At 38.4% G+C, this 21,361-nt stretch overlaps 1 protein-coding gene across 2 annotated transcripts in view; it reads left to right on the top strand.

Moving 5' to 3' along the window:
• The window catches only part of AP3B1 (adaptor related protein complex 3 subunit beta 1), a 129,257-nt gene extending 115,749 nt beyond the window's left edge, over positions 1–13,508 (top strand). For both annotated transcript variants that reach the window (XM_088534739.1, XM_088534738.1), the window contains exons 26-27: positions 784–922; positions 13,046–13,508. In XM_088534739.1, coding sequence (XP_088390865.1) covers positions 784–922; positions 13,046–13,199 — 293 coding nt within the window. In that variant the 3' untranslated portion in view covers positions 13,200–13,508. The remainder of the gene's footprint in view (positions 1–783; positions 923–13,045) is intronic.
• The last annotated feature ends 7,853 nt before the right edge of the window (positions 13,509–21,361 follow it).

The following is a 21,361-nucleotide window of genomic DNA, read 5'->3' as shown; positions in this document are numbered from 1 at the left end:
TGTTTTTAGATTATGGACATAATGTAAAAATATGCTCACAATATTAAATTGCATTTACTGTTGCTTAGGTTTTAATCAACATGAACACACTGCAAATGATTCTCCTAAACAACGGATGTTGATAAGAAGGAAAAGTGTTTGTTAGAATGTCTTTGAACAGCATTTCTTTCTTAACTTCTTTTTTTGTCAGTCAAGTGTTTGGATATAATCTTGACATTTCTCTTCCATTTTGTAGTGTTCAAATTATTTTAATTAAATAGTTTATCATGACATTTTAAAGAGATGGATACTAACTGAATTTTTGATGGCTTTATCTTCATGAACTAAATTGAGCTGATGACTACTATCTGAATTTGAAGATTATTTTTAGCAATTGGATACAAAATTATAATTAATTACTGTGATTTCATGATTGAAAGATTAGAAGGTGTCTTTGTATTTGGTCTTATTTAACATGGACTTCTCCAAATCAATCTTACTTAATATTTCATTTCTGTGTTTACATTCTTCTTTCAGAATATGCTTTTTGTGAGAAAGAACCATCTTGATTTCTCAGTTGAATTAGTATCACATATTTCATTGCTCAGTTGTTAACATATTATTTGCCTTATTAGTAATAAATAAATTATTAAGTAAACATAACTATATTTCTTATAAAATTCCTTTCTTGAGGAGTGATTTAACTTTTAATGTAAACAGTCTTTTAGATTAGAAGTCTTTTGTTTTATGCTTAATAAGAAAGCAAATCTTAAAATATTCTTAATAGAATACTTATTATTTCAGGGATTCTCACAGGAATGAATGAAGCATCTGCTACAATAGCTGTTGCTCCACAGAACTCCACCAGTCTTGTAATAATGGAGAGAGTAGTGAAGGCAGCAAACCTGGGGGTAGTCCCTTCTGGTCAAGATAACATACACAGGTAAGATGACATGTCATTTTCAGTGGGACTATCCTTTAATATTAATTTTAATTAGTTCAAAATTAATTCAATTCTTTAATATTAGGGAAAAAATATTATCTTTACCTCTAGCAGATAAGGTGGGCAGTTTACACTGTAATAGAGAAACCCAAATTGGCATTAACTTGACCCTAAGTACTAGTCAGCTCTTTATTTAAATTTATTTACTCCACCAAATATCTACAAGCTTACAGTACAGTGTTAGGAAGCGTTGTCCCTTTTTACTTCTTTTTTAAATGGAAAAGATAAAATGCTTTTTCAAAGCATAATGCTTTGGGGAGTTTCCACATGTTTTTTTGACTTCTGTTTTGAAAAGTAAGTGAACAGACCTATACTGGTTTATCATCTGTGAAAGGAAGTTTGGGGTTTTTTGTTTCTTTTTTTTCCACGTTAATTTTTGATTTTTTTTTAAATTAAACAATTTCCTTTCTATTTATATGTAAGGAAAAATGCATTGTGGTCAGCCTAGAAAGTCACTGGTCCTATCTAATTCTAGGTGTTTCTTGTAGATCAATCTACTTCATCCAAAGGCTGGGATATAGAATGCCAATTGAATCAATCTGACCATTGGTTAATGACAGGTTTTGTTCTAGTTCACTCAGAATATCTAGTCCTATGAAGGTATACAGCTCCTCACTTTTGAGAGGAGCCATCAGGAAAAATTCCATGACTAGAAAACTGAGTGGACCCAGATAACAGCAGCAAAACATTACTGCAAGCTGTTAATGTAGTCATAAAATCAGTCAAGAAATACCTCTTCTCTAACATCTGCTACAACTGTTCCAGATTGTGGATGAACCCTCCAAATTCTCAATACCCAAATAAGTAAAATGTCTAATCTGAAAGTGAAGAACTAGGTTTCTGTCAGAATTTTTGCTGAGATGGAATGGCGAGTATCACTTACCTTAAGCAGGACTAATAACCTGCTATTTTGCTTCCTTCTAATCTGGCCCCCCCTTTTTTTTTTTTTTTTTTTTTTTTTTTTTTTTCCCTCACTGCTGGGCATTTGTATTACATTGCATTAACACTAACCCAGCTGCATTTTCCTATGCATTTGGTACGGTCAATGATAAAATTCTGTTTCATCATAACAACATGATACAGCTAGTGTGACTGCACTGAAATGATTGTCACTATTGACACCTGCTCCTCCGTGGAGGAGTCCTCATTTGTTGCTTCTGTGTGGCATCTATACAGGCTGCATTCTCAACAGCAATTTAAAGCCTAGGTGAGAGTGTCAAGCAAGAACAGACAAAAATGTTTGCAGTGTACAGGTACATCTTTACCCTACGCACCATGAGAGACTTAGTGCACAGGCATGGATTGATTAGTGCCAGTCTCAAAAAGGCCGCCGAAAATAAAAGCTCAGCTCTTAGCTCAGCCACATGTTGTATGATTGTAGACAAGTTTCTCATTTGATCTTGGTTTCTTTGCATTTCTAAAAAAGATTTCTGTCAAAGAGAGTCTATGACCAAGTGTTCTTAAACTGAAGAGATACTTGCTGTTTTGTGTGCTGCTTGAAGGCACGTTCTCTGGTAGGGCTGAAGTGTTCAGCAAGCTCTAGAGCATCCTGACATCCCATATGTTTGTCTAAATTTTTTGGTTCAAAATTGAATGTATTTAGTCTGCCATAGCAGTTACAGAATAATTTTTGTTTTTAGCAAACACTGTGCAAAAAATATGCTTTATGATAACTTTAATGGCCCAGTGGTAATGGGCACTTAAATGGTCTTCAACTTTCATCACCACATGTAATTGGAGTTCATAGATACTGTATAGTTGTGGTTGCACCTAACTGATGGTGGGGTAACTGTGTTTGTCCCTTGAATAGTGCTGTATTGTCAATAAAGTTGAACCTAGTTTTAGATAAATGTATATTTGAGAATCTTCTCAAATCTCTAAAATGAATGACAGAATGAAAATGTATATTTTATTTATATAAGTGTATAGATGCTATATAATTTGTGTTTATTTGGAATAAATCAACTCTAACATAACAGTAAAAAACAATGGATATTCCTTGAAAAATCTCATGGATGCAAGAAGTGTGCCTTGTTTTATTTATAAAACATGAACATTAGTTCAGGATAAAATAACCACTTTTAACCTTAACAAAGCAATTGTGAATTGTATTAAAATATGATAAAAGGGAAATTTAGATTTTTTTTTCCTTCCATAGTATTGCCATTTGTATCATACGTATTATTGCAAGTGGTATTTGTGGAAAAAAATATATGGAAGAACTTGTATCAGTGTTTTTCATGGTATTCAGTGAGGGCTACCTGAGTTCATTTCTTGGAAGTGCTTGGTACATACCCATTTACACAGGAAAAGACAGACGGTTTTTAAACCAATGTTGTTTTGCACTGTGCAGCATGAATTATATTAACCTTTCAGCTGGTCATTCCCAACTTAAATATTACTAGTTACTGGCTGCTAATACCAAAAAATTTATACTGCCTGGTAATGAAATATATTAATTCAAAATGAAATTGTGTAATTTAATACAGGCCTAGCTAATAAGCAGGAACAGGTGCGTGGTGTGGGTTTTTTTTTTTTCCTCCTCTTTTCTTCTCTTTCAATCTAAGCATATTTCTACTCACAACAAGATATTTTAACATGTCATCTTGCTGGGACCCAATTACTGGTCCTTAAATAAATAACCCTATTAGAATTGCATTTTTGCTCCAAATAAGAACATTAGGGCAAATATAATGAAGATCTGAAAATAAATACTTGAAACAAACATTAACTGAATAGCATGCTTTCACAGATGAAAATGAAATGACTGTAAACCTGTCAAATACATTAGCTATTTGTCAGTCTACAACAGAGTGTAGCGATACTCTCTTGCATGCATTTTTTTTTCTCTTCATCATATGGCTACTGAATTTATAATTACGTGGAAGTGTAGAAGAGCATGTCAGATAATCTAAAACAGAATGAGTTGAGTACTATTTTATGATCAATTTATTTTATCTGTTTTAAGTAATAGATACAAAAATTTTGAACTCTGTAGACAAATACAAGAACACAAATGTGCATCTTTACATTCAGGTATTTGCAAAATAAATTTGCTGAATTATTTTACTCCCCTTACTTTAAATGCATGTGGAATGCATTTAAAAAAAAAATAGGAGGAAATTTCTTTTCTCCTCAAATGTAAAAATTTCAGTAAAACTTCAAATCCTTAAAATATTCCACAAGAGTAAGTGGTAATTGATGCAGAAATCTTGAAGCATAGATTGCTCTTTCCATATTCTGAGTACTATTATTGTTAAAAGTAATTTAAAAGATGAAGGACGGAAGTGGGGTGAGAAGCACCTGGATGTTGCCTGTGTGACTTCAGGAAGAATCAGCTAAGACCACCATTTCAATATTCAAAAACATTGAAAGGAAATTATTCAAGCATAGTGTATTTTTATACAGGAATTTAATCTGTGTGCGACCACAAGTTCTTTTCGATTGAATGTATGCCTCATGTTCCTTCATGCTAGCTTTCCTGTGGGGATGTGTTGCTTATTCCTCTCAGATGAATATTCTGAAAGCTCCTCTGGCTTCTTGATGCATTATTCCTTTTCAGATCCATAACATCCCAGCAGGATAGATAATCTTCATTTTCTTCGCTTAATATTGGAAAGTCTTGAATGGTAAATGAGGATATCACAATCCTCTCATAAGCGTCAAAATACTGTCTACTATTGTTTAAGGCCCGCTGCATAAAGAAAATACATCTCAAGGTAAATTGGCTTAGAAATTCCTGGAAAATGCACACAGAAAACACCTCCTGCTGCTGCCTTTAATGTGTGGGTAATAGCCTATGGCAGGGAAGTCCATTCAGAGCTGAGACTGTGAACTGCCTTTGGTGCTTTACTCTTTCCCTTGGATGTGTATGCTTGTGTGATTGCATTGATACCAGCGTATATCTGTGCCTAATGGCACGGCGAGTCCGGCCTCTTGAACTCCCAGTCTCTCTGCCTTTCACTCCCTGCAACATTTCATTGGCAGTATCCGGTGTAGTGCAGGGTGCTCATTCCCCTGGATGGGGTTCTGCAAAACGGTGCAATTTAAGCAGCTTTTTCACAGTTTTCATGAGTGAGATAAGTCTGAATGTGACACAGCATTAACACTGGTGAAGAATAGATGTTACTCGACCTCAACTAGCTCCATTGCTGTCCTTTTAGTTTAGACTGAATATAAGTTAGCAGATAGCAGATATTTGGGCTAGAAATAGAACAGTTGAACAGTTGCCGTGGTGTCAGGTTCTTATCTCAGCACTTCCTCAAGATGGCCTCTGGCCAGCACTCTGAGACGTATAACAGTGTTCATTCTCATTCCTCTCATTTGAAATGTGAAAATGTATAATTTCAACAATGTAAAACAGGATGATTCCAAGTTTTGGAGAAAATCACATCTTACTTGCTTAGTTTTTAAAACTCATGGTTGCTACTTCAGCTTTTGAAATACTGAGTTTAGTATCCTTCTCCTTTGCCACCACTCACTCTAATAATGATCTCTTACTTCTGTAGGTCACTAAAACTTAAACTTGTAGAAGGAGCTTTCTCATCTTGTAGCATGTTGACAAAATAAACATGGCCGTGAGCAGCAAGCAAGCTAGCTTTTAAACTAGGAGCACCAAAGTGACTGTGATGCTTCTGGGACCCGTATTTTTAGTGTCGCTTGGCTATACCATAAAGACACATGGGGTTTGCTCAGAGCCTGCCCTGCACAATGCTTCATTGTTTGGACTGCCCATGGCTTAGGTGCTTCTGTGGGCAAACATTTCACAACATATAAAGTATTTTTGAGCTGTGGCTTGTGGGGCTGCCATTGTCTTCTTTTGCTCAATCAAAAATGTACCGTGGGAATCCTGTACTAGGAGGCAGTAAGCACATTGCAACTGAATGAAGGCACTGAAATCCTGGAGAGCATAAAAGCAACTGGATCCACTATAGATCCACTATAGAACTTGCATTAAATGCAAGTTTATTAAAAACAAAACAAAAAAAAACACACACACACACACACACACAGAAATCAACACTCCTTTTTCAGTTGCTATTGCAACTAAAGATGTTTTTTGATGCCCCCTGTGCATCAGCCTGACAGTCTGGTTGCATTCACCCCTCTCTATCATTTTGCCACTTGTCACGTCCCATTTATGGTATATTGGCAGAGTGATCCTCAAAGGTTTTCTTTACGGACCGTGTCGATTATGGGAGAATGGTGTTCTTAGTAATCGGATTTTCTCCCCACACCTTTTTAAGTCAGCAACACTTTAGTTTGGGGAGGAAAGGTGTGAGATTGGGCATGTATGTATATATGTATGGAAGATCACTTGGAAGGGTCATCTGGAAAATTTCTCTATGCATATCAGCTTCCAATTTATTCCGAATATGGAAGAATTCTCTGGCAGAAAGTTGATCAGATCTCACAAGCTTACCATAACTCACAACTAAGCTGTTCCCAGCAGGTCAGAAAGGAGGTGGTATCACTGGTTTGTTGAGGATAAGCCCATGTAGAAGCTGATAAAAAGTAGAAATTGTTTATAATTACTCCACTGGAATCCAAGTGCATATTTTCATTAGCTGATGAAGAAGCCCTGTTAGTAAGTGCATGCTTTCTTAAAGAACTATTCTGCACTGCATGCCCACAGAAAACAAACTTTTCTCTTTTATCAGGTTCTTACAAGACAGTTGGCCCGAGGGCTGAAATGAAGGGAATTCCACCTCCAGCAGCAGCTCCCTGAAGCGGCTGCGTGGCCTGTTCTGCTTCCATGGTTCCTTAGCGGTGGACCCAGTCATCTTTTTCTAGGTAGCTGCAATGGGTAGCCAACTAAATAAACTTGTAATAGGCATGCAGTCTTGCCTTTTCTTCCTAATTTCTCTAGTAGGAGTTAATTAGAAAGCTAAATACCCTAGGCAAAACAATTTCTATTAGCCTTTACCTGTAGGAGACAGAATTCTAAATGCAATAGTATGTCTGTGTCCACAGGATTTCAGCCATTGCCTTTCCAAAGCTAGAAGATATAAAACCTTGTTGCTCTCTTGATTTAAGATAAAAATTATTTGATTTGAAAAAAAAAATATTCAGACTGTTAATGATCATCTGGCTGTCATGGCTAACCAAAAATGGCTATTTTTGCTTGGCTAACCATTTGCTTCTCCTTCATCAAACAGTGCAAAGAGTCTTTCTGGTTAGTCATTATTCTTGGGTAGATGTTTTGATTCCTATGTAAAAGAAAATTACAGTTTTAAAAATATGGATGTACTCTGTGTGTGTATATATATGTACAGATATATGTACACATGTGTGTATATATACGTGTAGATATATGTACACATTGATATATACATATACACACATATCTATTTCTTAAACAAATCCTAGTATTCCAGTAATTGAGATTTTTCTCACTGCTAACAGCTGGCCACTGTAGGTGCTAGCACAGTTTTAACATACTGTTACCCTGTGAAGGTTTTGATTAACTGATACAAAATACTTATCAAGAGAATGCCATTCTGTAGCATCATTTTAAGGCATCTGAACATTTTAAAATACATTATTGTATTTAAGGAGCTTCTATGTAGATTATGGAGTTTAAAAACAACCTTAATATTAAGTTCACATTTAATTTTTCAAAGGTGCGCAAGAGTGAGTTGTTTGGGGTACAAGGTTAATCAGAACAGATTGTTCTAGCCAAGCTTGTTTGCTGTCCACTAGAGGACAGCACTGCTTTTGTATCCGAATGCTTTAAAGTCAAAAATACTTGGAGCATTTTATTTGAAAAACAACCAGGAACCTTCCGAGTCAGTTGTTTAAATATCTACATTTCAGAAACTAACCAAACCGAAAGATATCCTTGATGTGAAAGACCTCCGAGCAAGCTTTGTATTTTAACATATTTCTGCAAAGTGAATTTTTTTCTTGGAATTAAATAGTTTTTCAAATGAAAATTTATATGTTTTAAAAAGTGAATGTACGTAAGTTTCAGTTATATTAAAACATATCAAAATGGTTATCATATTAAATACCTGTTTCAGAAAAATAAACTGAATAGAATAGATGAGGAAAAAATAGAGCCGGTATTCCAAATATAATTTTCTAGATGAGGAGCAAATAATTTTGTTCAAGTTCTTAGCTTATTTAAGTTTTGGGAAAGAGATAAAAAAAAAATACCTATGGTAAAAATTAAAAACTTTAGCGAACTAAAAATAAATATTTGAAAAGATTTTTTTAAAAAATGATGCAGCATCTTTGTGAATGTGTGGAGTAGTCCTGTGAATTGGGCAATAAGCTCCAAGGACTCATTTGCATTCCCACACTTTTGTTAGAGACACAGTGCAAATGTAAGCAACTAAGAATGAACTCAAATCTATTTTGGCAAAAAAAAAATCAAAACAATAAAAACAAAGTACAGATTTGAGTATAATTAATTTTCATAAAATTTTAATTAAACCCTAAAGGAGTTAATATGGAAACTAAGTTAATTATGGTAAATTGTAATGGCTTATGTATCTTGAACATTTTTTTTTTAAGGAAAAAAAAAGGTTAAAATATCACAAAATACTCTGGAAAAAAAAGAAAACAATGTCAAATTATTTGAATTCTATTTTTAATGTCAATGTTAATCAAATGTCGTGATTAATAAACAATGCTAAATATCTTTTCTGAAAAAATCGTCAGGTTAAGAAAAAAAATATTTTTTGAAATATATTGCCGCTTGTGTTTTAGCATTAAGCTAAATATCTTCCCATATCAGAAGTAATATATAGTAATGTTATTCCAGAATACATCTTCATATTCTAAGGCTTATGCAGAGAAATGATACATGTGTTAGTAATTTAGCCAATTTTGAGATAAATTGTTTGTTATAAAGTCAAACTTGTATATAGATAGAATTTATCAGAGTAAGTTAGAGATTCAGAGTTCTGAAACTATAAATATTTTGTTCAACTGATAAACTGCTATGTATTTCATAATTGTTCATTCTTAACAAATTGAAGACTAATTCAGAGGGCTTTTTCTTTTTCCTTAGTACATATTTATTGCGTAACTCGGATTACACATTTATCAACTTTGGACTAATTATTTTTCTACAGATAGGGCAGGGCATTGCATCTTGTGATCGTCTTTCTTACTAATAGGATTCTGTCTGCATCAGCAGGCAGTAATTGAAGGCTTCAGATACGAGAGGATCTTTTCTGAAAAATAAAAAAGTTTTAGCTTCTGTGGGCCACTGTCACTGTTCCCAGTAAGAAAAAAAAAAAAAAAAAAAAAGAAAGAAAACTGAACTAAGAATAGAAAAATCAACGAGGAGGAGGAGTGCCGAACAGGAAAGTGTGTGCTCCTCAATTATGCACAACAAACCCGGATTTGCTGTAAACAATTGTGCTGGTAGTGAAGGCTCAGTTGTAAATTTACTTTTTCAAAATAGGACTAGATTTTTAGAGTGACTATTTTGTTACTCTTTATTCTCAGGACTAGAATTCTTGTATAACCTTTCTGAATTTTAAGTGCCTCTACTGCATATACTAAAATCTATCTACAAATAAAGGGAAAATAACTCATAGCTTGGAGGTAGGATAGTCACTATCACAAAGCCAGCATTTGGGAAATACCATCACCTTGTAAGCTGTGACACTCCAATTTTTCCTTTTATTAGGAATTATTAATAGCTGTAACTTGAATATTTATATGACAAGTATTAGCAAATGTAAATCTTATGAAAAGTAAACAAGAATAGCTTCTTGGTTTTTAACTGTTGAAAGACTGGAAACTTTTTGAAAGCATATCAAACTTCCTTGATGTTGATTTAGAAATCAATATAAGTTTTCTTAGCTACTGACAGATACTATGTTTATGTAAGTACATGAACTCTGCCTCTTTTATTCCATAGAATAATTAATGTTTTTAAAGAAGGAAAAAAAAAAACTTAGGAAAACTCAGAATATACAAATACATTTCACATTTTTATATTTTGATTTAATCTTAATTTTTAATAAATCAGTAAAATTGTAGCAGCTGTGGAGTTTTTGAAATATTTTTCATTATAAAAGCAGTTTTTGCAGATATCATTATCAGAAAGAAAACTAGCAAATAACTGCAGTATAACCAAAATGGTCATTTTGAAATTATTAGTAAATATTTGGGTTTGCTTTCTGATTATATTCTCATTTACCATTTTTCATTTTATCATTTTCTTTCACGTTCACTCATGTACCCTTTGTGGCAACAGAATGATAATAAATAATGTCATAATAAATAACATGTTTTATTAAGAATTGTTCAAAAGACAACACTTATATTTTGGACCTACATAACAACAATGTACAAGTTGGATTTTAACATACCACAGTTTCCAAGGCTTAATGGAGTCCTTTTTTTTTTATTATTATATTTTTCAAAATTTTAGTATTCTAATTCTTTTCTTTATGGCTGTATCAGCTTTCAGGAGAAAAAAAAAAAAGTAAAAGCAATTACTGACCTCTTGGGGAGAGGGGGAGAGAGAGAGAAGAAGAAGAAGAAAAAAAAGTATTCTACAGCTTCTCACAAAGCATAAATATATGGAGTGATTAATTTTGAGTGACTTTCTGATCTAAAAATCTCAGTTGAGCAGAACACACCTTTTGTAAAATCTACTTTGGCTTATGATAAGGTTAAATATATACAATATAATAACATCTGCTTAGTCAAAAGACCAGGTATTACCCAAATCATTCAGTGATGGTGTTTTTGAAACATCTAATAGTGATCACTAATCCAATCCTTTAGTAACTATATTTAGTTTCAGAGACTGTACAAATATATTTGTGCTATTTCTCCTTTTGGAGACTAAATTATCTTCCTTATCTTATAGGGAAGAAATTTTGTGTTCCAGAGTTCCAAATGATTGTTAAAGACACTGTGTTGTTCTTCTATTCATCCTTTTAAATGGTGAAATAAATCATCTGATTCTATTGCCATTCTTTTTCTCTGGAAGTAATTCCAGACTGGGGACAACTACATTGAGTCCCCTGGCCTGTGTTAGTTATGCACCCTAACAAACACTTTGGGTAAAATCATCTGTGTATCCGACTTTGCAGCTTGCAAAACGCATTCAAATTCACATTTATTCATTTCAACTATTTTACTCAAGGTGATCTTGATGGCCCTGCCTGCTTTTGCAAATAGGTGGGTAAAAATATCAGAGCAAAAGTGGTCTCTGATGCCTTAGGCTGCCCTGGCTTTATCCGCAGCCTGACTTTGCATCACTTTCCGGTTTGATTAAAAGAGGGGGTAATCAAGCCTGGAGGCTAGGAAACAGCAGCAGTGCCAGCTACCACCCTTTCCATGCGCCTCCTCAGACATAATCTGCTCCTCTCTTGTCCCAAGGCACAACTGCTAAGTAAATAAAGTGACTAATAAGACTATTGTTTATATAATTATCTTCATCTGAATCAACAAGAGAAATGGCAGTCTCTTCGGTTGCCGTGCAAATGGGCACAATCCTCCATATAAGTAGCTAAGTAGTTGTTTTTCATAGTAGTAACATTGGCTTAGAATTTCCTATTAAAGGGAGAGGTCCGTGAATGCATCTCTAATCTGGACAAAAGAAATAGGTTGACCTGTGATGGGTGACATGAGAGAAGCGCTGCGTGTTTCCTTAATTAGTATAATGCGTTACGAGATTTTGATATGCCTAGTTTAAAAAAGAAAAAAGAAAGAAAAAAGAGAGAAATTACTTCTCGTTTAAAGAGAACCTGCTTAAGTGGCTAATATTTTAATTAAGTCGGGAGGGAAGTTTTTTGAGTATCTCCCGATAAACTCCCTCCTTTATGCGGAGGGTAATTGAACAGCTCCCCGCGGCCCGCGCTAATTGCCAGGCGGGCGGCGCTGCCCGGTTGGCGGCTCGTGAGGTGGCGGCGGCGGTGGCGGCGCCCGTTGAGGCGGGGCGGGGCGGGCCGGGCGCCCTTTGTGCCGCGACATGTCGCGCAAATGGAGGCAGATGGCGCCGCTCAGCGCGGCGAGCCGAGATTGGCCCTGCCGAGCGGGGTCAGCCGGGGGCGCGGACCTGCTCCGCACTTGTTAGTGTTTTCAAAGGCCCCATGTGCAGCAACTTTGTTGTTGCGGAGCAGCCGACCCCCCGTCCCCTCGCCAGAAAAGCAGCGGGCGCGCTGCGGAGCCCCTGGCGGAGCGCGGAGCCCGCGCGGCCGCCGGCCCCCTCCGCGCTCCCCACGGGGCCTGGCCGCGCGGGCGGAATGAATTAACGGGACTGACAGAAGTTCATTGTGCCTAAAATGGCCTTTCAGTCAATTGTGAGGCTTAAAGGGCTAGTTTTGCTTTTAATTCCGTGTAATTAGCAGGTTCTCCATGTCTTGGAATTTAGTAATGGTGCGTTAGTCCTAAATTTCACTTATTTGGGGTAGTTTTTGTTTGTTTTGACATGCTTTCTTATGTTTAGTCATAAAAGAGATAGAAGCATTTAGTCATAAAAATTATGGTTAATAGTATGGACATAAATTCACAAGCAAAATGACCTGGTGTCTCCAAGCTGCTGAGCCCTTACAACCGTTTCATATTATCATGTCGGGCATTTATAAATTTGAATACTTCAAATTTGCATTAATTTTTAAGATGGCAGGAAGATGGACTTTTCTGACAGTATAATAACTTGGCTTTTTGGAAGTGTTTTAATACATTTGGCATAGTTGCACCTTGGGGTACCAAATAATGAAGATTACCCTTGGTGTTCACTATCAGTTGAACTCGGTTTGCCAGTGTACACTGCAATAATTTCAGGATTGTACATGAACTGAAGAATCGGCATGTAAATAATAATTTGATTAATTTTTTTTTTTTTACTCAAACTAAATATAAATTTTGCATTATACCTTTTTGGCCTTAGAAACAAAAATATTTGCTGAACAAATTCTCTTTCCAAAGAATTGATGCAAAGGAGGCAGGATTATCCATCCTGATATGGATTAATGAATTTGGAAGTACTTTCTCATGTGTAAGCTCCTTTAACTTTTGCTGAAAGAAGTATTAGTAGTCTTTAACCTTACAATCCTCAAGGATTTTTTTTTTCTCTTCCCCCTCCAGGTTTGCTGCTAAGACTGTGCACAGTGGGTCACTGATGCTAGTCACAGTGGAGCTGAAGGAGAGCTCTACAGCGCAGCTCATCATAAACACTGAGAAAACGGTGATTGGCTCCGTTCTGCTGCGGGAGCTGAAGCCTGTCCTGTCCCAGGGGTAACCTGCTTACATCTGGACTTCAGAATCTGGCACACAACAAAAGTGCCTGGCATCCACTACTGCTGCCTTTCATTTATAATAATAGCCCTTCCATCTGGCAGTGGGGGAAGAATACACTCTTGACATTCTTGTCTTCTGCTTTAGAATGCTAGTGTGTATCTATCATGTATGCAAGTCCTTTCCTTTTTCTCTGCTTGCTAACCAAAGAACATATATTTTACTGTCAGTTATCTGCACTCTTTAATTTATTTCCCATTTGTTTTATCCTAGTACTTCCCTCTCCTCTCCCTTCCCCCACTCCTTTTCTTCCCCTTCCCCTTCATTTTTTTTCCTGTTGTAGTGGACAAATACCACATAATAAAGTTTAAGGGAAATTGCACTGCTGGTAGAGGGAGTTAAAATGGCTGAGAAGTCCAGCAATGTCTGCAATGAGGTGAGCAGCTCAGAGAGTTTTTGTTGTATTAATGTAAAAATTCACTAGGTACAGCAAAATGGTATTTGCTTTCTGAAAACGTGTGTAAGCCTGATCTCATCTATGTAAGAACATTTTTTCCACTCGCTGTCCTATTCTTAAATATTTCTGTTAAGATGCCAATAAAGTAGTGTTATAAGCAGGAACTCTTTCTCTGTTGTTTTGGTAAAGAACTGATAATGATGATCCCCACTGATATACATAACTGATATCTAAAGTAAATACTAATAAGGTGGGATGCTGCACATACATCAGCAAATTATTCTTGTGAAAGTAGTTGATGTTTGGCCTCCAGTTTTAATTTTTGGATATGCAGTTACATTTTTGTTAAGAAATCAGCAATACCACTTCTGCCTATTTTCAGAATGACCGTTCATAAAACCACGATTGAAGAGAGTATGGTGGCAGGTTTTAACCTACCTCAATAAATTATTCAAACTTTTGCTGCATATTTTCATTATAAATTAAGGTTAAATGATCTCCTACCTATGCATAAACGAGGGCTTTTGAGACACTCTGGTGATGTCGTGCAACAAAGATGCTTTGTCATTTAATCCTCCCCACTGCTAACCTGACTTTTACTAGTGGCTCATGGTTGTGCTGCAAATGCTTTCATAACATGGAGAAGCTACTCAGATAACACTACCTTCCACCCAGGTCTTTAATGCTGGTTAAGTGGTGCTGTTATTCCTTGCCTTTCTTGGATGATAGTTTCTTCATTGTTCCAACAAAAATGTTGCCTTACTGCATTTTGAAAAGTTTCTGTAAAATATGTGTAGGTCTATCACCTAAGCAGAAAGGCATCTCCAACAGTATGAGGAGTAGCAATAGCAATTTCTGTAGTGATTCTTTAGACTATTGAAGTTGTACTTCGGTAAGAAATGTTTTAGTTGCACCTAAGATACACTGGTGCTTCTCAGACAAAGGAGCAAGAATATTATGCCCACAACAGGAAAGTCTTTTTTTTAATTGACACATTATTTTTGAAAGGTCTAATTTTGCAGTAAGATTTTTCTATAATATTTATTACCAAGATTTATTAAAATATTATTTAAACATATGAGAAACTACTATCATCTCAGAGGAAATATGCATTAATATAGATGGTATTTGATATCAGCATTCAGTGAGAAGGTATTGAGGACAAGGTGCAAAATCATATTCCCTAAGAAAACACTGAACCTTCAGTGTTGTTTGTTAACAAAACTAAATAAAACAACAATAAAAAAGGGTTTTAGTACCACGCTTAAAGCGAAAAAAGAAAAGTATTATTGCTATGAATAAGTCACACATGGTGCTGAGTAATTTCTTCTCCCTAGTGCACTTTGTAAAGTTTAATAGGGAAACCCAGGAACATATCTATCGTTAAGGATATTTTGGGAATTTCTGTTATTAATTAATATTTTTCAAGGCTTTGTAATTTTGGGCAGATTAGTCAGGTATTCTTGTATAGTTATCCGGACTAACAGTGCAATTTGAAAATTTAGGCTAATTTTTCCCAATAATGATTTGGAGAGAAGCTTTCTGTTAGGACAGATACTGAAGTAGTGAAATACTTACGCATACAGTAAAATTGAGCTCTTTCAGGAACCTAAACATAAGCACATTTACATGCTTTACCTTAACAATATAAGTTACCCTTAGCCATAATTCGGGTGGGTGTAAGTAGTTAGCAGTAGATTCTTGGTTTTGCTGTATATCATCTTTATTCACTTTCTTCCATGCTTTTCATTATTTATAGGGGCATATTAAAGGTTATTAGGATATGAAATAGATGACTAGTCTAAATTGCCATATAGAATTCACTTCAAAGTGATTTGCCTATACCAGCTGCAGCAGCCCTGAACTCTGGGCAGGTTTTTCAGGGGCTGGACACTAGGAACTACCTGGCTTCTCTCAACAAAAGCAGCCTTGAGCCTGCACGTGAAACTTGGGGTGCAGGAGCAAGGCTGGCACACAGCACGGTGGATGAGGTGGATTCTGCAAAGACAACTGGAGAATGGTAGGGAGGTCCAGCTCAAAGACTCCCAAGGTTCTGACCTAGACCAGGAATAAAAGTCCAGGATATAGTCCTGATCTTGGGAGTTGCAGGTTGAAGAATTAGGCAACAAGAGCAAATACAAATGTGTAAATGAAAATACTCAGTATAGTGAGACTGAAGGTTTAGCTTTTATGTGCTTCCCAACTGTTTCCTCCTCTACCTCACCCTGTCATGAAGAGGAAGTTTTTTGTTTTGTTTTAATAGAATTATTTTGAAATTCATGCTTTATTTTGACTGACTCAAAGCCATTTGAAAAGAAAAGGGCATATGGATTTTTTTGTGTTAATATGGATAGCAGTATATAAACATTGGCTTGATGTATGACAGTCAAAATAACATAGTGTTTTTCTGCTTATTTTCCTTTCACATTTTATGATATCATATAAAAGGGTAATATATTATTTCCTGCATATTCCACTTTAATTCCAGTAACTCATTTCCAAAGAAAAGCAGCATACATAGAAATGGGTCTAGGCTAGGACAAAATAATAGGGCTAGGGCTAGGAACAAAATAATGGAAGATATAAATAGAATACTATGTGAAAGGACAGTGGAAATGATGGAAGCATGGACATGATACAGTATATAAAATAATGAATTGTATAGAAAAGATAAATTGAGTTTTTCTGATGATCTTTTCTAGTAAATCAGGAACAAGGAGGCATCCTCTGACATTTATAAAACAATATATGTAAACTAGAAAAATGAATTAACTTTTTCCCCTGTTTTTAAACATAACATACACTTAGGCATCTGCTGTCACAAGATAACATGATGTTTACTAAAAGTAGGATAAAATTGGAAATGTATATTAGCAGTGGAATAGCAGATATCTACTGGGTAGGATTCAAATAAGAGTAAGGGCTCTAAAGCTCCATGCCTTGATGCTTAGGCTAATTCCTGATACTTGGTGCTTGGATGAAATCCTCACGCAAGCATTATTTTCTAATGGTCCATCACAACAATTAATTATTTTACATATATATTCAATCACTTAGCTTATTATTATTTATATATATATATACATACACACAAATATCTTGGATTAAATTTAAATTAGCACTGAAATCTCCTAAGGTCTGTTCAGGTAAGTTTTACCATCCTGAGCACTTACCTCCTGACTTCTAGTATGAGTGTGAAGCAAAAATATGAGGATGGGATTCTGTTTCCTTCGTTTTCTGTCAGCTTTCTTCCTCCCTCATATTTTTTCTTTTTATCTTAAATTGCATGTTTTTATAACATTTATACATTATGTTACATGCTGTGAGGTGCAGACCCTGGGCTTTGCTGTGTTTGCAGAGGGTTTCACTGCAGCTGGAGCCTTTGTGCACAGCCCTGGTGAAAGCAATTCCTCTGCTGGGGTTATTTTGCTCTTATCTGGTACGCTTGTTGTGCTCTGTGTAGCACAGTCCAGCGAGCCTGTTTTTGAGAGAAGAGCTCGTGAACATCAGAGGCTGGCAGCTCACCACGCTTCCAACCCCACAGCTGGCTGCTTTTGCTCGTAGGTTTTGAGCTGAAGTTTTCCTACTAGCTGCTAGCGCTGAGCGCGTAGCTGGTGCATATGCATATATCTTTGCAAGCAGTGCAAGGAGTCCCGAGCTCCGTTTTCCCACTGCGCATATCAAAGAGAGAAAACTGAGTCTCGCTGGCTTTCCCTGGGATAAGGTGCTTTTAGTCACCAGTGCTGCAGCTCCCCCTCCATCTTTTCCAGCCCTACTCAGGGCTACATTCCTCCTCCTTTGCCAACCTTCCCAGCCATCGCTTTCTTGGGAGAGGGAAGAGGACTGTACCTGCCCTCAGCACCATCTCATAGCGCAGACACTGCCATCACTACATGTGCCCCTTAGCTCCAGCAGCTGAATCCAGGCCTGTAGAGGGAAGGCAGGAGGATGTCTTCAGCCCATGCTTTGCAGATTGACCTGCAAGTCACCCTGCTCCTTCTAGGCAGATCAGGAGCTGGGGGTGCTTCCAGCCTCCTGCCCTGGAGAAATGCTGGCAACAGAGAGGTGCGGAAGCCCTGCTGCTTTTCTGTGGTGGCTAGTGTTGTGTTGGGCCTCCAGCAACAGCACCTGGCCCGTCAAGTGGGTTATTCCCAAATGGGTCTAAAGCCTCAGATGTTCCACAGCCTGTGCGAGGCCGCACACCAGCCCCATCTCACAGCCCACACAGAGCTGGCAGGAGCCTCAGGAACGGCCCCTTGTAGCCTCTACATGGACTTGCCCTAGCTGCGTGACTGGAGAAACTGCCTTTACCATGGCAAATTCTGAGTATGGTAGCTACAAAGTGCCTTGGAGGAGTGGAAGTGGGCTCCCCAGTCACCCAGCCTGGCGTTGCCGCCAGGGGAGGCTCAGGCAGCCCTTGTGTGGCCCCGCTGGGGCTCGTTGAAAGGTCTCCAAGGGCTTGTGCAGGTCACAGAGACACAAGGAGGGAGCAGGCAGGAGATGCCAGCTAAGCGTGGGGCTGCTGCTCATGTGGCCAGCTCCCACCACAGCAACACCATGCCCGCTGCGTAGGAGGCACACACAGGGCCTGCTTGGCTGGGGGGCTTGGGCCAGCAGGAGGACAGGGTGCCGTCCTCCTGCCCTCTCCCTGCCCAGGAGCTGCAGCAGCGGCGCTCGCTTCCCCAGGCATCAGGAAGAGCGAGGTCTCAGTGCCATTGTGAGGCCCAGTGGCCTCTCCTGGGCTGAAGACGAAAAGAAAAACTCCCACCTGGGCGAGCTGAGTCACCAACAAGGAGCAGAGAGGCCCCAGCACAGAAAGTCGGCGCAACGCAGTAGGAGAAGCGGTTTGCCATCCTTGGGGGTTTGGGAGGCAACCGCCTGCCAGGAGGGTCCCCACGGGGCTGCCAACAGGCCAAGGGTGCCGTGTGGTGGTTGTTGCAGTCCCAGGCTGAGACAAGGAAACGGGGCACTGGGGATCCTGTGGCCAGCAGAGGAAGGCACGGGGTGCCCCTCGGGCACAGAGAGTGTCTCCCCGTTGGCTGCTGTTAGCTGCATGTGGCGTCCTCAGGTAGGATGGCAGCTACGTGGTGGTTGGGGGCTATGGCCATTCCAAGGGCAGGAAAAGAGTCGGGTGGCATGAAAGGAGAGGTGGTTGCATCTGATCAGATCCTTTTGTGTGGAGAGAGGGTAGAGAGCAGGGTGAAGATCCTGTCCCTGTCTGGCCAGTCACTGCCATTTTCACTGCTGCAGTTACCGGGTTGTGCGCGCACACCAGGGTGCGCATCATGGCTGCGTCCTGCCTGTGAGGGAAGTGGCGTTTCCCATGGCTCTGCGATACCATGTGCGAACAATTCAGCTATGGGAAGGAGCAGAGATGAAAGATTACAGACTCAGTTATTAGACAGTTTTTTTTTTTCCAGGCCAAAAGCACTTTCTGGCAAAAAAGAAGTTAGCTGTCCCACTTGGTGCAACTGATAGCTCCCTCAATTGTATTTGTTTAAGTGTTTGCAAATTCATGCACTAAAGCAAATTTATGGAACAATCTCTGTTTAAAAACCAGAACAGTAACTAAGAGGATGCTTTTATCAGAAAAACAAAAAACACTTTTTTGACAGTTGCCCCAAAAGAGTCTTTGTTTTGCTCATGGCTTATCTGCAGGCCTCTGTCAAATCTTGGGTTTGGACGAAATGAGTTGGTGGCTCAGCTTCATGTAATTGAAAGTACTTCTGATTTCTGAACTGTGGTGTAATTGCCTAAAAAAATGTTATTTGATGATTAAGATTCTGGAGTGAATTGTGTTCTTTTGGGTTCTTGCACTGTTTCTCCATCAGGGACTTGGTTTCAGCGGTGTGCAGCTGCTGAAGTTGATTTACAGTGCTGCGGCTGTGGCTAGTCATAAATAAATCCTCTTATATAGTTGTTATGAACACCTGTTAGATCATCTGTCAGCAAAGCGCTGTTCACATTTATCATGGTGCGGTAGTTATTTTACCTCAATCCATTTCCAACTGACTCGGCCTCCATCACTGGATTACTATTACCACACCATAATCGCTCGTTTCCACTCCATGTTACAACTTGCAGATAAAAGATTTCACTACTTGGCCAAATTTCATAAATAAAGGAGCAGTTCAGTGCAGTAAAAGTTTATTTTTGTCATCATTTGTCACCCCATTATTCTATAAATCAAATGGAATAGCGCTATTGCTAGCTCAGGCGTTGCTGTCAGCCCTAGGCATGGAAATGGTCCGTTTCTTCTTTTTAGATGAGATGACATGTCTTTCAGACTTAACTGGCTTATGGCTTTGTTTCACCCATTTTATTTTATCGCCCCTTCAGAAAAATCCTTGGGGACCGGAGAGACTAAAGGAGTAAAATGGAATCAGAAAACACACTAAAACATGCTGCTTTAGCTGCGGTATGTGCATTTCCCTCCCCCACAATCACTCATTTACAAACCCATCCACGAAAGTAAGGGAGCTGGGCATAAACAGCCCCATGGTGTTTTCCCTGGATTTGCTTAGCCTCGGAGAGGGTGCTCCGAAACCCCCCTCACGTACCTAGTCCTAAACAGGCTCGTTGTGTAGAGATGTGCTCTGGGCTTCGTCTTTTGTTCCTAAACTCTTCACGGATAACTTGCATCTCGTGCTGTGAACCTTCTGCTGGTGCCGTATTGTGCCCTGCTACGGAGCTTTACAACCAAAACCTGCCGCGTATTCCCCTGCACCTTCCCAGAGGCAGCCTGCACTGAAATGTTGTTTGCCATTTTTTCAGCGGTTTTGTAACGTGAGCTGTAAATATTGCTTCTGGGCCATGCCTTAGTTTTTTGGCCCCATGTCTATTTCAGACACCTGGGACTTTTGTGATTTATTAAGAAGTTAAGGGATGAATCTCAGACTAAATTTTGAAGAAGGCAATATTCCTTGGTTTAAAAAGAGAAAGGATGATGATAAAAGGATGGGGTAATAGAAAAGGGTTTATAGTTGATATTATACTTCTGAGTTGGTTCTAATTCAAGTTACATTCTTCATAGTCATTATGTAGCTCATAAATTCAATAAAGTGTTTTACTATTACTATAAAAATGACAGGAGGGGGGTTTTATGTTGTAAGTTTCGTTAGTTGCTCTCCCTGTTTTATGTTGGAGTTCTCAGGCCATTATATCATTAAACTCTGCGGAGTCTGAAGGGCTCAGGCCCCTCCAGCCCTTGTCGCTGCGGTGGTGCCTTTGGTGGGGCAAATGTTTAGGCCGTCACTCTCTGCATTGACATCTTCCTTATGAATGACTCTTCCGTTCCATTTCGGCTTTGGTTTTTATTTGGAAGCCAAGGTATCTGCCTCTGTGAGGTGGCAATGGAAATTTCATAGTAGCTTTGGCCCCACATTGGATTTCCAACCATTAGATAGTGTTTCTCATCTGTGGCTGAGTTAGCTGAACGTAAAAAGGCTAAATGTATGTTATTGAAGCAGCTCCTGAGTGGCTGTGGAAAAGCCAAAGCGGGTTGTGGTGCCACAGAAATAAAACACCTTTGGAAAGTTCACACACCCCTTTACCTCCCTGCAGAAATGACTCTTCTCCAGCCACCTTTATGGAAGATTTATGAGCTTGGCTTGGCTTGAGGCTTGCTCACTTTGGCAGTGGGCAAGCGCTTGCCAACACAGTCTTGTGCATGTGCTAGGAAGGTCTCTAAAGGCAAATCTAGCAGGTTT

The sequence above is a fragment of the Tinamus guttatus genome, unplaced genomic scaffold (assembly GCF_059628265.1).
Source record: "Tinamus guttatus ecotype Peru unplaced genomic scaffold, ASM5962826v1 Tinamus_guttatus_pri_ptg000595l, whole genome shotgun sequence".
Classification (NCBI taxonomy): Eukaryota; Metazoa; Chordata; class Aves; order Tinamiformes; family Tinamidae; genus Tinamus; species Tinamus guttatus.
This window is presented reverse-complemented; position numbering and strand designations above follow the sequence as displayed.